Source organism: Xyrauchen texanus, chromosome 28, assembly GCF_025860055.1.
Source record: "Xyrauchen texanus isolate HMW12.3.18 chromosome 28, RBS_HiC_50CHRs, whole genome shotgun sequence".
NCBI classification, from domain to species: Eukaryota; Metazoa; Chordata; class Actinopteri; order Cypriniformes; family Catostomidae; genus Xyrauchen; species Xyrauchen texanus.
In genome coordinates, this window is record NC_068303.1 from 9,165,273 (window position 1) to 9,182,097 (window position 16,825).

General features: G+C 36.3%; 1 protein-coding gene across 1 annotated transcript in view; it reads left to right on the top strand.

The window, feature by feature from the left end:
- The window catches only part of LOC127622069 (E3 ubiquitin-protein ligase RNF217-like), a 29,925-nt gene extending 16,968 nt beyond the window's left edge, over window positions 1-12,957 (top strand). The window contains exons 3-6 of the mRNA XM_052095998.1: window positions 547-711; window positions 4,975-5,176; window positions 8,665-8,736; window positions 10,058-12,957. Of these exons, the coding sequence (XP_051951958.1) occupies window positions 547-711; window positions 4,975-5,176; window positions 8,665-8,736; window positions 10,058-10,134 (516 nt within the window). The 3' untranslated portion in view covers window positions 10,135-12,957. The remainder of the gene's footprint in view (window positions 1-546; window positions 712-4,974; window positions 5,177-8,664; window positions 8,737-10,057) is intronic.
- Window positions 12,958-16,825: the final 3,868 nt, after the last annotated feature.

Consider the following 16,825-nt stretch of genomic DNA (forward strand, 5'->3'; position numbering starts at 1 on the left):
CAAACAAAGGCTACTGTACCAAATATTAACATTGCTTTCTCAGGTGTTCAAATACTTATTTGCAGCTGTATCATACAAATAAATAGTTAAAAAATCATACATTGTGATTTCTGGATTTTTTTTTAATATTATGTCTCTCAAAGTGGACATGCACCTACGATGACAATTTCAGACCCCTCCATGATTTCTAAGTGGGAGAACTTGCAAAATAGCAGGGTGTTCAAATACTTATTTTCCTCACTGTATATATATATATATATATATATATATATATATATATATATTTGTTTTTAATTCGATTACATCATTTGTTATGCTTTATATGATTGTAGTTCATTCCCTCATTAAAGATGTTTTTGTCGAACTTTCAAATACTTCTCTGCTTTAAATCAAAGTTTTGTAATGTTGTGAATCACCTTGGAGCTTGTTGGTTTGGTTCTTTGGTTCTCTTTTATGAAGGATTTTATGAAAACCCTATGGGAAAAAATGAATGGGAAAATGAGAAAAAGACTGTCATTTACAATTAATTTTTTAATTTCCTGACAGATTCAGTGCACAAGCTGCCAGTTTGTCTGGTGTTTTAAATGCCACGCGCCCTGGCACGAAGGCCTGAAGTGTCGAGACTACAGGAAAGGAGACAAGCAGTTGCGTCACTGGGCCAGCGTCATTGAACATGGCCAGAGGAACGCTCAGAAGTGCCCACGCTGCAAGGTAAGGACTATTCTCTACAAAAATGTACTTTTTATGGGAAATTTCACCCCAAAATTATTTTTTTCATCATTTACTCATCTCATATTTTTATAAACCCATATGACTTTCTTCGTGGAACATTAAAGATGATGTTTGGCAAAATGTTAGCTTCAGTCACCATTAACTTTCATTGCATCTGTTTTCCATTAAATGAAAGCGAGTAGTGATTGAGACTGAACCATGTATATTGAACATTTCATTATTTGTTCTACAGAAGAAAGTCAAATGAGTTTGGAACACATGAGGGTGAGTACATTATGACAGAATTTCCAGATTTTTGGCTAAACTATTCTTTTATGGGGCAGTGGTGGCTCAGCACCACCAAGATGCCACTGTTGGGCCCTTGAGCAAGGCACTTAACTCTAGGTTGCTCCAGGGGGATTGTCCCTGTAATAAATGCACTGTAAGTCGCTTTGGATAAAGCGTCTGCCAAATGCATAAATGTAAATGTATGTGGTTTAGAGGAAGAACTGAATGTTCCCACTGCCATCTGAGATAGTAAAGATGGAAGGTTTTACTTTTCCTTTCCTCCTGTCTAACTCTAATTATGATCTTTGGAAACACAGCATTCCAGGAAGTCATAAGGCTGAGCTCTAGGCAAAGTGATTCTGAATTTAATTTTACATGAGGCTGAAAGCTCTTTGTGTCCTACAGCTAGGATTTTTAGAGACCCATGTTCCCACCACTGACAACAGCAACAGTGAGTAAGCATGAGTAATGAGTAAGCAGCCCGACTGACAGAGCTTAACGAGGTGTTCTTGTTTTCCATCTAGACATGTGCATTCATGGTGCTTTGTACGACACATCGAAGCTTGAGTATTTGGCATAGTGCACATACCTGAGCCAGATACCTGAGGGCTTAGCAAAGATCTTCCATTTGAGAGCCTTCCCTTTGACAACACAGCTTCTCAACCCATAATACTAGAAAGTGCATTATCTGTTTTAGGAATTGCAGTGCAATCATTGTTAATTGTCATCATTTGTGAGCTCTATGCTCTCAGTGATTGGACACGTCATTCGCTGACCTATATTTAAGAAAATCAGCCCAACAAGCATTTACATAAAAAAAAAAACTCTATTTCAAGCTAGCTTTTGATTAATATATTCATTTATATATTCTATGTCTTTGAGTCCTTGTTTTCAGTGTTTTTCTTTAAATTCTATCATTTTATTGTCATTCGTGTTGTTTTCTTGTTTTTTACATATGTAATTTTATCTGATTGTTTTTTATTTTATAAAAATGTTTTATTTTATGCCCTTTTCTCCCAAATTGGAATGGCCAATTCCCACTACTTAGTAGGTCCACATGGTGGCGCGGTTACCTCAATCCGGGTGGCGGAGGACAAGTCTCAGCTGCCTCCACTTCTGAGACCGTCAATCTGTGCATCTTATCACATGACACTGTGGAGACTCACAGCATGTGGAGGCTTGTGCTACTCTCCGCAATCCAGGCACAACTTACCATGTGCCCCATTGAGAGTGAGAACCACTAATCGCGACCACGAAGAGGTTACCCCATGTGACTACCTCCCTAGCAAATGGGCCAATTTGGTTGCTTAGGAGACCTGGCTGGAGTCACTCAGCACGCCCTGATTTGAACTTCGCGACTCCAGGGGTGGTAGTCAGTGTCAATACTCACTCAGCTACCCAGGCCCCCATTTTTTGTTTTTACTAAATGTTTTATACTTCTGCCTCTGAAGCACTTTGAGATGCATTTTATATATCAAAGTTCCATTACAAATAACATGTATAACTGTTATTATGATAATGTTGGCTTGACAAAACCAAAATACTGTTAATCAATTGTAACTTTACCTATAGCTTTAAAGGGGTCATGTCATGCTGTTTTTGTTGTTGTTTTGTTTGTTTGTTTGTTTTACTTTATTATTTTCCTTGAGGTTCACTTATAATGTTAGTAAAATCTCTTGACAGCTCTCAGTCCAGGCAATCATTAATAGCTATATGTCCCAATTTATGTGAAGCACATATACTTAAACTTCTACAGTTGTTCCTATACTGCTCCATCTTCCAATATATGTTTCTTTACAAATTCTGAATCATAATAGTTCTCAAAAGAATACTTAGATAAATGTGCTGAACAAAAAATGTAATACCACATTGATCGACCAGGAACTTTATTCAAAATTCATTTCAGCCACTCTTTCCTAATGTTGTCATCCTTCGGAAGACTATGCAGAGATGCTAAATTTCCACAGCCAGGAAGGACACAACATTTTAGAATCTTCCCCGACATCGCAGTCTCTTTGTTAGTTAAATAACAACTACTGCAATGGTCCCCCTGGGTGTATAGGCGGACCTTAGAGGCGATGATGTAAAAGGAGTCGTTGATCTCCTTCTGCAGAGGCAGTCATATTAATGAAGGCCCACTAGTGACATAGGAAAGTCTACTACTGTCTTTTGTCTTCTTCGTACTACTGTCTCCTTTGATACTACTGTCTCCTTAAGATTAATCACTTATTATATTTTATTCCACTTTTGTAAGACACTTTGGATAGAAATGCCTGCAAAATGAATAAATGTAATGTAATTGTAAAATCTCAGAAGGAAATAACGAGACATTTTTGCAGCTTGATGTCAATAATGGCTCTTTTTGGACTAAGGAGGAAGTTTTGAGTTCTGAAGCTTACTGTATGTTTTTATAATCAGTAAACTCTTATGTCAAAAGATCAAGGAAAATGTGATGGCTCAAGACATGACATGACCCCTTTAAAGCTACACCCACCAACTCTAGAGAGACCTTTTTGATAGACTGTTTGACAGACTGTTTTGAAATAGTGTGCTTTGACATGGTCTGTTGTTGTCTGAAGTGCTTTCTTGAAGGTCTGATGTGGTGTGATGTGGTCTAATTGGGTCTGGAGTGGTCTAATGGTGTGTCTAGAGGGTCTAATGAGGTCTAATGTATAACCTTTTAAAACAATTTTAAACTTTCAGGCCAGGCTGTCAAGCTTACATCAAATTTGTCTTCACAAACTTTACCTATTTAGTTATTATTATTACTTGCTCCTAGCTTTGACCAGAAATATAACCAATAAAGAGATACGCAGATGACCTGCCTAATATGCTGTTCGTCCTCCTCGTGCCGCCAAAACAGCACCGACCTGTCGAGGCATTGGCTCTACAAGACCCCTCAAGGTGTGCTGTGGTATCTGGCACCAAGACATTAGCAGCAGATCCTTCAAGTCCTGTAAGTTGTGAGGTGAAGGCACCGTGTATCTGTCTTTTTTGCCCAGCACATCCCAAAGATGCTCAATCGGATTGAGATCTGGGGAATTTGGAGGCCAGGGCAACACCTTGAACTCTTCATCATGATCCTCAAACCATTCCCCAACAATGTGTGCATTGTGGCAGGGTGCATTATCCTGCTGAAAGAGGCCACTGCCATCAGGGAATACCATTACCATGAAGGGGTGTACCTAGTCTGCAACGATGTTTAGGTATGTGGCACATGTCAAATTGATGTCCACATGAATGGCCGGACTCAGGGTTCCCCAGCAAAACATTGCCCAGAGTTTCACAGTCCCTCTACAGGCTTCTCGTCCATCACTTCCCCAGGTAAACAGCACACACGTGCATGGCCGTTCACGTGATGTAAAAGAAAATGGGACTCATCGGACCAGATGGTCTTCTTCCACTGCTCCAAGGTCCAGTTCCGACACTCGAGTGCCCATTGTAGGTGCTTTTGAAGGTGGACAGGGGTCATCATGGGCACTTGGTGCAATGCACTATGTGTTGTGACACATTCCTCCCTTAAACATAATTTACATGTTTTGTGGCTGGTGCCACAGTAGACCTTCTGTTGGTTCGGACCAGACAGGATAGCCTTCATTGCCCTCATGCATCAATGAGCCCTGGACGCCCAACACCCTGTTGCCGGACCACTGTCAGTATGTACTCACCACTGCTAACTGGGAGCACCCCACAAGCCTTGCAGTTTCAGAGATGCTCTGACCTAGTCGTCTGGCCATAACAATTTGGCCCTTGTCAAAGTTGCTCAGGTTTTACGCCTGCCCATTTCTCCTGCATTCAACACGTTTACCATCTAATCTGCCCAGATCTTGACATTTGGCCTTGTTAGGAGATGATCAATGTTATTCGCTTCTCCTGATAATGTTTTGGCTCATCAGTTTTAATAGTTTAATGGTTAATCAAGTGCATCTTTGTGGACTGATTACTCATTGTCAAATTGTTTTTCTTTTCCCACAGATCCACATTCAGAGAACTGAGGGTTGTGATCACATGACCTGCGCGCAGTGTAACACCAACTTTTGTTACCGTTGCGGGGAGAAATACAGGCACCTGCGCTTCTTTGGGGACCACACCTCCAACCTGAGTGTGTTTGGCTGCAAGTACCGCTACCTGCCTGAGAAACCCCACCTGCGCCGGCTGGTCCGAGGCTCTGTTTGTAGTGAGTATGCATGACCAGAGAACAAAACATTATTTGTTGAATTAATGTTCTCAAACAGGTTTCTCGATCACTCCCCTGTCAACTTTAAGTCCCACAAGTAGGGCTGGATACAAATATAGAAATATTTTCCAATGCATCGCAATCTTTATTTGAACGATCCTAGTATTGACTTTTAAATCCCAAGACAGATCTTTCACTTTGTGCACCAACCCTTTACAATACAGGTAAATCACTTTCATATGCAACCAAATTTTACACCATGCGACTAAAAATGTCTTTGATTAGCCACTGGCTGGTAAATTTTTAGATTTCACTCACCATGATTGAGTAGTATATTGGCAAAGAAGTGCAAGACCCATACAAATTGGAATCTAATCCAATTAAGAGCTTATGAAATGGAATCAAATCAAATCAGGAAATATGTGTCAATACCCAGCCCTCACAAGCCTTGCATATCATTAAATAAAACATTTAAAAAGTTCATTATTTCACTGCACCCAATCATTCTTATCACATCTAATTCAGACTACAAGCTCACAGCTCACCTAAGTCATTAAATTGTTTTGCCATAGGGATGTGCCACTGCTGAATATCAGTGCAGGAAACATTGGAGTACAGGCACAAATGTAGTGTATAGCTATATACTGTATGTAAATCTTTATATTTAAATAGAGCTGCATAAACCCTGTTCACTTGTTTTTCCAGTGAAGAAATATGAGCTCATTTTTGTGTTTAAGCCTAAAACAAGAATGTTTTGACACAACCACAGCATCTGAAAGAACCATTTAGATAAAACCAAACCCTGCTAGATTTCAACAGTTAGTATGACCACAGATACATGACCACCACTATGATCAGCCTTAAGTTTGCATATCTCTCCAGTGCTCATGTGTATCACTTACATGAGCTGTACCATGTATCACAAAGAATGCTGAACAAACTCTGTATTCCAGGTAGGGCTGAAACGATTAGTTGACGTTATCGACAACGTCGACAATAAAAAAATGTCGACAAAAAAGTTTGTTGTAGAACAGTTGTTTGATCTCATTTAACATAACATGAGATTGTATGAAACTCTAATGATGACACATGACAGGAGCACTTCAGTTCGAGTGCATAGTGGAGAGGAAGAAGACAGCTCACAGTCCAGACGCACTTTATGTAGATCGCAAAGTATGAGGGAATTATGCTAAATACAAAATAAGTAAATACAGAAGCAGTATTGTCATGAAATAAAGTGGAGCTGGCAATGGAGCAAAACTTGCATGTCAGAGTGTCTAAAATGGAAACAACCCGGCATTATATCTTTACTGCATCCTTTATTAAAGTTCTAATATTAAGGAAGCGGGTCATGTAAATAAACACAAAGTCTGAAACTGGCATTTCTCTGTGTGATCAGAGCCACTTCTGTGAGTTGCGTGAAGTGACCTAATCTAAGGGGGAGAGATTGAAACTGCACCCGGCTGATGCGCTATGGCACAGAGACAATAGCCCCTCGCATGCACATGCTTGTGACTTATTGAATCATAATATACAGTATGTGTCACTGTGTGTATCTTATCATAATGAAATTGGCGATACACAGCTCTATTAAGACGAGAGAGTTTTGTGCCAAGTATTTGAGTTATAGATGGATCTAAGTTTAAATGAACAAAAAGGTAAAGAGAGTATAGTCTTAGGCCATTATACACTGCAACACTGCCTTGTTTTCCTGTAGGCTAAAAATGCCTGAAACTCCTTTAAAACACGATACATTTACTTGAGGCTATACTGCAGAAAATAAAGTGCCCGACGTGGTCTTCAGCTTTTGTAGCCAATCTGCCTCAAGGTTTGAGGTGTTGTGCATTCTGAGATGCTATTCTGCTCACTACAGTTGTACAGAGCTGTTATCTGGGTTACCGTAGCCTTTATGTGAGCTCGAACCAGTCTGACCATTCTCCGTTGGCCTCTTTCATCAACAAGTCGTTTCCATCTGCAGAATTGCCACTCACTGGATGTTTTTTGTTTTTGGCACCATTCTGAATAAATTCCAGAGACTGCTGTGTGTGAAAATCCCAGGAGATCTGCAGTTACAGAAATAGTCAAACTAGCCCATCTGGCACAAACAAACATGCCATGGTCAAAATCACTGAGATCAAATTTTTTCCCCATTCTGATTGTTCTTGTGAACATTAACTGATGCTCCTGATCCATATCTGCATGATTGTATGCATTGCACTGCTGCCACATGATTGGCTGGCATGAATAAGTATGCATACAGGTGTTCCTAATAAAGTGCTCAGTGATTGTGTATTCAAGATATACTGTCTGAAAACAAGTCTAAATATCTTATACTGTATGTTGCTTCTTGGGTAAATGTATCTTGTTTGAAGGATTTTAGATATTTTTAAATGGAAAACAAGACTAAAACACTCGATACAAATATGATATTTTTTTTCTCAGTGAATTGTTTTTTTTATATTAAACTTATATATAGTAAAAATAGTAAATAGTAAAAATCGTCTTACATTTTTTCCTGAAATTTAGGTAATTTTGAGGTATGCTTTTGTGCTAAATTTCATTTTGTTATTTTTAGTAAAGCACATATTTAATACAAATAAAACTCAAGGCACAAGCTGAATTGTGATTACAATGATTAATCATTGCAATAATCGCCCAAATAGTCGTTCTATGATCGTTAGATTTGTCGATTATTACAATATTCGTTAGTTGCTTCCCTAATTCCAGGAATGGTTTTAGCTTAACAAAACCCACCAAATCCGATCAGGCTTCATTATGGTATCAAGACTAGTTATCAACTTTCTTTATCATCTTAGTTTGATTATAAGTTTACGATTAGTTCACAAGCACGTTCACATTAATGAATGACGTTTGCACCACACAGCCAATTGCGTGCAACATGGAGAGTCAGCTCGATTCACTTCTCGTGAAAGTCACTTACTTAGCTGAAGATCATTATAAAAATATGATAAATTAAAACACATTTACACAGCACAAAAGTACACTATAAAATCATGAATAATTAGAACACATTTACACAACATAACTATAAAATGAAGAATTTAAACATTTACATAGAAAGAACAAACATTAAATTTCATGAGAGCTCGAGAGGACTGCTGGGTTAGCAGTTTAGTGTATGTTACTGTGGCGATGAACCCTGATGAAAACCTGTCCACTGTACTGGTACCAAAAATTCAGAGTTCGCAAATTTACTAAGTTTAAAGCTAGTTAGCCATTTAATCCTGCTTTGTTATATAGGCCCCTGGAGTTTGTGTGATGTCCTCAGGGCAGGGCAGTGAACCGTAGAATGATACTCAACCATCCACACATCACAGACACAAGGGTTTAGTACACAGGTCATAAAGTTCATTTTACTGACTCACTCAATGCGCTCCATCCATTTCCCCTCAATCCAGCAATAGATAAGAATTCTAAATGTGTTTGTTTTTGTGAGGCTGAATGCTTTGCTTTTGCCTTCTTCACAGTGAGTAAAGTGCTGGTGGCTCCAGTGGCCATTGTCCTTGTTGTGATCGTTGGCGCTCTGGCACTGGTCATAGGTAAGGATTTCTGAACACTTCCTGGGCAAATCTCACAAAAGCCTGTCAAAAATATTTCCGGGTCATATTTCACCACAAAATCAAAAATAAGAAATGAATTATATATTGTACCAAAAAAATTAAACCTTTAAAATCCTCATAAATTTTCAGTACCATAGTATTCTCATTAACATAATAAAAATAAAATGTATATATATATATATATATATATATATATATATATATATATATATATATATATATATATATATATATGTATATGTATATATATATAATTGTATTTTTATTATGATAATGAGAATAATATGGTACTGAAAATTAATATACACACTCACTGAGCACTTTATTAGGAACACTACGGTCCTAATAAAGTGCCCGACATGGGCTTCTGTTGTTGTAGCAGCCCATCTGCCTTAAGGTTCGACGTGTTGTGCATTCTGAGGTGCTGTTCTGCTCACTACAATTGTACAGAGTGGTTATCTGAGTTATTGAAGCCTGTTTTTCAGTTCAAACTAGTGGGCCCATTCTCCATTGACCTCTCTCATCAACAAGGCGTTTCCATCTGCTGACACTCACTGGATGTTTTTTTGTTTTTGGCACCAGTAAAACTGTTGTGCGTGAAAATCCCAGGAGATCAGCAGTTACAGAAATACTCAAACAAGCCCGTCTGGCACCAGCAATCATGCCACACTCCAAATCACTGAGATCAAATGTTTTTTCCCCATTCCAATGGATGATGTGAACATTAACTGAAGCTGCTGACCCATATCTGTGTGATTTTATGCATTTTACTGCTGCCACACGATTGGCTGATTAGATAGTCTCATGATTAAGTAGGTGTTCCTAGGTGCTCAGTGAGTGTGTAGATACTGTATATATATATATACAGTACAGTATATATACATATATATCAACACGCCACATAATTTGAGGTATCATTGATGTCTATAACACAAACAGTTCGAGTTAGGGGTTTAGAACAAAACCTTAATTGGGTTGTGCTTAATTATCATAGAAATAATGTCACAATGCATACAATCTTAATGGTCCTAAATATAGGCTTCATTTTTCTTTAGGCAAAATACAATTTCAGATATTGTTTTTTTATTATTATTTTAAGGTGAAATATGGCCTGTGCATGTTCTTGGCTGTTTCTATTGTGGGTTAGTTATGTTTTTTTATATTTCAAATTTTCTCTAAAGCACTTTTGGCACACATTACCTGTATGGTTAAACAACATAAGTATTTTATTATGTTGTTTTCAACCTCTGGTCTTTTGGTTTAACCGAGCTGTCCTGTATTGTGACTGATTTCTCTATAGGCCTGTTTGCTTTGCCAGTCTACTACATCTGTAAGAGGAGGAAGCGCTCAGAGGGGTCGGGACGCTGGATGTGCTGAATCAGACTCTGTCATCCTGCTCAGGACCTGGACACACAAACGCACCACAAAAATAGGATACTTGCCACCTAGATGCAACGGTCACAATGTGAGGTTTTCCTGTTAACTGCACCTTGTGAATATCCTCAATTGCACAGCAAACCTCTCCTACACAAATATCTGGGGATAAACATGGTGTCTTTGGCATTATGATCAAAGACTTAATGGGGAGATTCTGTTTTGGAATATTTTATTTATTACCCCAAAACTGATTTGAATTTGATTCCATTTAAAAAAAATGGAACCATAGACTCTATATGCTCTGTTCCAAACCCTAGTGTGTGTGTGTGTGTGTGTGTGTGTGTGTGTGTGTGTGTGTGTGTGTGTGTGTGTGTGTGTGTGTGTGTGTGTGTGTGTGTGTGTGTTTTGTTTTTTTAGTTAGGTAGGACTTAGAAGGCAGCTGGATTTGTAGGTAGCAATCAATGAAGCAGCTCACTAGGTTCTGAAACAGAGCTTATAATACTGGAGGATGTGTTATGTAATGGAGCCACACTTCATTAATTTTTGTCCTTTTTAATCTATTTATGACATGCATAAAATGTTATAATCTGCAAGCATTTAGTGCCCCATGGTGGTGAGTCGATTATGATGATGAATTACTGTCTGTCCCTCTCTACCCCCCTTCATCTGTGTGCTGTGCCAACATCCGCAAGAATTTGCATGATCAACAAAACACGTTTCTGTCTGCTGCTCTGTTGAAAACAAAAGGCACAGAATTACACCGTAGCTCCATGTCAAGATACAGGCTGTCATGAAAATCAATGCTGTGTCATGTATTCAAGCCCTCTCTTTTATCTGGACTAATAGACACCATCAAAACTAAAGCTGTAAACTAAACACAAAATATATTAATGTGCTGCATAGTGCATGCGTTGATCCTGAAAGAACTGTTGTTAGCCAGTTTTTAGGGTTTTTTTCACATCTTTTGTTCTTTTTGTTCTATATATTGTTTCCCTAATTTTAGGTCCATAGGATGGACACTTTGACATTCATTGCACACAATTTGCACACATAGATATAGCCACTGGGCGGCACCTTATTCACACTGCAAAAATCATTTTCTTAATCTGTATTTTTGTCTTGTTTTCCAGTAAAAATATCTAAACATGCTTAAAACTAAATGTATTTATTGAGATATTAAGACTTGTTTTCAGAGAATATATCTTGAATGTTTATTTTTCTTACCCCATTGGTAATTTATTTTAAGCTTATTTTATGTTTTAAGAATAAATCTAACATATTCTAATGAGGTTTGTGTTTTAAACATTGATAAAAACTTATTTGCCCATGGGGTTAGAAAAAAATATTAAAACATTATTCAAACAGGTCTTATTTATCTTCTTAATAAAACATTGCTTCTTAATTTAAATTGTTTGAGGATGTTATTTTTTACTGGAAATTCAATACAAAAATACTGATTAAGAAAATCATTGTTTTGCAGTGCATTTAGTGGCATGTTGATCTAATCTGCCACCATGCCCGAGACATCATTGCCCAATAGGCATCCCTGCCGTAATATTGCACAGTGTTATAGATTCATATCCACTGTATTCCATTGCCATGTGTTGTGTTTGAAATCCCATTTTGTTACAAAAACCAACAACTGTTGCATGCCAACACTTATAGGATGGTGAAGTACAACCTTGACCATTTTAAATATATTCACTTTACTAAAGTACATGAAATGAAATGTAAACAAAAGGCAACCCTTAAAGGTATAGTTCACCCAAAAATGAAAATTCTCTCAACATTTACTCACCGTCATGCCATCCCAGATGTGTATGAATTTCTTTCTTCTGCTGAACACGAATGAAGATTTTTTGCAGAAGAATATCTCAGCTCTGTGGGTCCATAATATGCAATTTAATGGTGACCAGAACTTTGAAGGTCCAAAAATCATATAAAAGTAGCAATAATACAAAAATTTAACCACTGAAATCCATAAGATTTCAGTGGTTAAATCCTTATCGATATGACAGGTGAGGGTGAGAAATAGATAAATATGTAAGTCCTTTTTTACTATAAATCTCTTCTTTTGTTTTTGGCTCTTCACATTCTTTGTGTATATTGCCACCTACTGGGCAGGGAGGAGAATTTATAGGAAAAAGTATCTGTTTCTCACCCACTCCTATCAAATGGGTTCTGAAAATATGGATTTAACCACTGGAGTTGTATGGATTATGTTTTTGCTGCCTTTATGTCCTTTTTGGACCTTCAAAATTCTGGACCCCATTTACTTGCATTGTATGGAACTACAGAACTGAGATATTCTTCTAAAAGTCTTTGTTTGTGTTCTGCAGAAGACAGAATATCATACACGTTTGGGATGGCATGAGGGTGAGTAAATGATGAGAGAATTTTCATTTTTGGGTGAACTATCACTTTAAGCTCAATTTTCAATTAAACATATATGCCATGTTGATTTGAATTAAGATAGACATTAATTCTCCAACAAAGGCTGGTCTGGAGGAAAGACAGGAAGCACAGGGAAAAGCACTGCCAGAAAGGTAGAAGACATAACAATGCAAGCTGTCTGGAACATCAGGAATATGAGTATTAAAGCATAGAGTAACTTCTAATCTGACTGGTCGAATACTCATTTGGGACATACACTGGAAAAAAAAAAAAATCTTAATCAGTACTTTTGTATACATTGACCAGTTAATGTATCTAAAAGTCCTTAAAACAAATGTACTTGACAAGCAAAATTGCAAAAGATAAGAAGTTATTTTCATTGAAGATATCTTAAATTAAGTGTATTTTCTTACCACAGTGTTATTTTAATGCATTCGTTTTATTTTTTATCATTTTAAGTTTTATGATATATATATATATATATATATATATATATATATATATATATATATATATATACACTGTATATATATTTGCCATTGGGGTAAGACAGATAAACTTAATTCATGATATGTCTTATTAGCTTACACAGTTTTACTTCTCAAATTAATTTATATTGTTTAAAAGATGTTTAGATATTTTACTTGAAAATGAGAAAACAATAGGCAACTGAATAAGATTATTGTGGTTGTCAGTTATTATCATTTCAAAGTGGTTTGGGTTTTTGAGACAATCAATTATGAAAATGCATTTAGGCTGGTTGTGAATGCCCCTGTTATGCTCAGGAAGAACTTCATCACATATCTACTGTTATATCACTAATGTACAGCTAACACATTTATCTGTAGATATATTGAGAATAGGTAAAGAAAACAAAATACATTGGATCATTTTCTTAATCAGTATTTTTCTCTTGTTTTCCAGTGAAAATATCAAACCATCCCTAAAAGATACATTTAGGAAAGATGTAAAACTGCATTGTTTTCAGAGAATGAATTAAATTGTTAAATTAAAAATCTTCAATTAAGTAAATATTTCTTAAATTCCAAACATGTTTTAAGCATCAAACTAATATATATATTATTATTATATATATATTATTTTTGTTTGTTTGTTTGTGAGGTTTATGCTTAAAACAAGAAAAATACTATTTGTCAGTGTGGTCAAATAAAATAAACGATATACTCTCTGAAAACCAGTTTCCAAAAAATATCTTGTTTTAAGGATGTTTCTCGATATATTTTACCCAAAAAAAAAAAGACAAAAATACTGATTATTCACTGTGTGGGTCAGAATATTAGCTAACAATCTGCTGTTTCAACTTGCTAACATTATAAGCATTAGGCCTACCTCAAAAGTGCCAATGTGGTTGTTTTACTTATTGTTTTCATCAACAGATGGTGCCTTTTACAAATGGGATTAAACATACTTAAAGGAACTGAATGAGCAAGTTCTTTCTGTATAGTTTGAAAGCACACCTGCTGTAATCGATATCCAAAGACATGTCAAATTGTATTCCGTAAATATACTGTGGTGTGTGTCTTAGTCTATAGTACAACACCTGTGTCACATGTCATTTTGTTTCAGGAAAAAAAAAATGCACATTGTATGTATTTTATTTTATTTTTATGTTTTGTTCTATTCTTCCATTGTTACATTGCTGCTGCACTTTATTTTCAGTAAAAGAGTCCATTCAGTCCTGCAGACAGCAAACATATTAGTGAGTGAGTGGTTTATCAAATTTAATTAAGAAATAAAAGGAGCTGCCAACAATTTGATTTCCATTGTTTTTAATTGGTGGTGCTAAAGCAAGGAAAATCACTATTACTATTGCTCATACTTAGGTTTAGGTGTTTGTTCAAATTCCTTACAGTAAGTATTAAACTTCAGTTTGTAACTCGTCCTGCAAATGTTTGTGCAACAGACTTAAATGATACCTCTGATTTTTTGGTTTGAGGAAAGGCATACTGTTACTTGTATAAGCAGAGATTTTTTCATTTTCCCCGGAAGATGATTAAATGGCCAAAACAATCTCTTAAACTCACTGTACATTGAAGGAGGGATCCAAACCACAACATCAGTGATTTGTGGCTCTTATGTAACTGTATATTAATATTCCAAAAACCACTCAGAATACCTGACCAACCATAACACACTGGCATCATGGTGGTGATTTTGCACAGTCTAGATTAATAAAACTATTTTTATTTAGCTTTAACCATGCTACAAACACTGTTTTGACTATTAATTCAAATATATTCATTTAGGTCATATAATAAGGTCATAATTATGTTGCCTGCAAAGTTAAATTTAGTTAAACATTGTATGATGAATTTATCTCCAAACAAAACCCTACAGTGACTAGATGACTATGTGACCATACATCGGTGACCAAACGTTTGGAAATATTTACAGATTTTGCTCTTGTGGAAAGAAATTGGTACTTTTATTCACCAAAGTGGCATTCAACTGATCACATTGTATATTCGGGACATTAAAAACATGACAATTTACTATTACAATTTGAAAATATCTTAAACTACTTCAGAGTTCTCATCAAAAAATCCTCCACGTGCAGCAATGACAGCTTTGCAGATCGTTGGCATTCTAGCTGTCAGTTTGTCCAGATACTCAGGTGACATTTCACCCCACACTTCCTGTAGCACTTGCCATAGGTGTGGTTGTCTTGTCAGGCACTTCTCACGGACCTTACAGTCTGACTGATCCCACAAAAGCTCAATGGGTTTAAGATCCGTAACACTCTTTTCCAATTATCTGTTGTCCAATGTCTGTGTTTCGTTGCCCACTCTAACATTTTCTTTATGTTTTTCTGTTTCAAAAGTGGCTTTTTCTTTGCAATTCTTCCCATAAGGCCTGCACCCCTGAGTCTACTCTTTACTGTTGTTCATGAAACTGGTGTTGAGCGGGTAGAATTCAATGAAGCTGTCAGCTGAGGACATGTGAGGAGACTATTTCTCAAACTAGACACTCTGATGCACTTATCTTCTTGTTTAGTTGTACATCTGACCTTCCACGTCTCTTTCTGTCCTTGTTAGAGCCAATTTAAATTTTTGTCAATTTCAAGCATTGTATAGCCTTCATTCCTCAAAACAATGACTGACTGATGAGTTTCTAGAGAAAGCTGTTTCTTTTTTGTCATTTTTTACCTAATATTGACCTTAAGACATGCCGGTCTTTTGCATACTGTGACAACTCAAAAACAAATACGAAGACAATGTTAAAATTTATTTAATGAGGAAAATAGCTTTCAACTGTGTTTGATATAATGACAAGTAATTTTCTAATACCAAATTAGCAGTTTAGCATGATTACTGAAGGATAAGGTGTTGGAGTTATGGCTGCTGGAAATGGGGCCTGTCTAGATTTGATCAAAAATAACTTTTTCAAATAGTGATGGTGCTGTTTTTTTACAACAGTAATGTCTAGAATATACTTTGTGATCATTTGAATGGCACTTTGGTGAATTAAAGTACCAATTTCTTTCCGAAACAGCAAAATCTGTAAATTTTTCCAAACATTTGGCCGCCAGTGTGTATGTTATACAGCAGTGGTTCTCAACTTTTTTTTTATGAATGCCCCCCTACCAGCCACCCCCATACATTTAACATAAATCACAAAACTTAATTTTTGTGTTATTTGCTTAATTTGCTTGATGCAACTTTGCTGCACTGCACAATTGAAAGTTTTGTTAATGAATTCTGCAGGCTTACAAGTCGTGAATTTGAGACCAAACCTTGCATTTCTTGAATTCGAACAGAAACTAATAATAAAAGTGATATTTTTCATATATTTCAAAAATAGGTTAAAAGACCAATAATATTGCATATTTTGTCCCTCTGAAAAGCTCAATCTACATTACCGTATTGATCAAGATTTGGTTGCAAATGTAAATTTACTTGCATCAAAAACATAAAGTTTATCTATAACAGCTATAAAAAGTAAACCAGTTACTTTTTCTAATACTCAAAAATATTTTAGCCTATTTTTTAGAATTTACTTATTTCTATTTCATTTAAAAAAAAAAAAAGTTGTGTATTTTGCATTTGTCCTTTTGCAAGTTTATTAATTAATTATTTTTGTAGTTTTAACAAATGTAACAAGACCATAGTAAGCAAGCACAAGTAATCATGGATCTTCTTATGGTTAGATGCAGCGGTGTGCCTATAGTGTCTGCCAAGATCAGGGGCTGACCCCATGGTCTATTTTAGACATAAGAGTTATACTGTGAACAAAGTTTTCTGAACGAGTTTCCAGCCCTGCTAAATGCTTATCACCC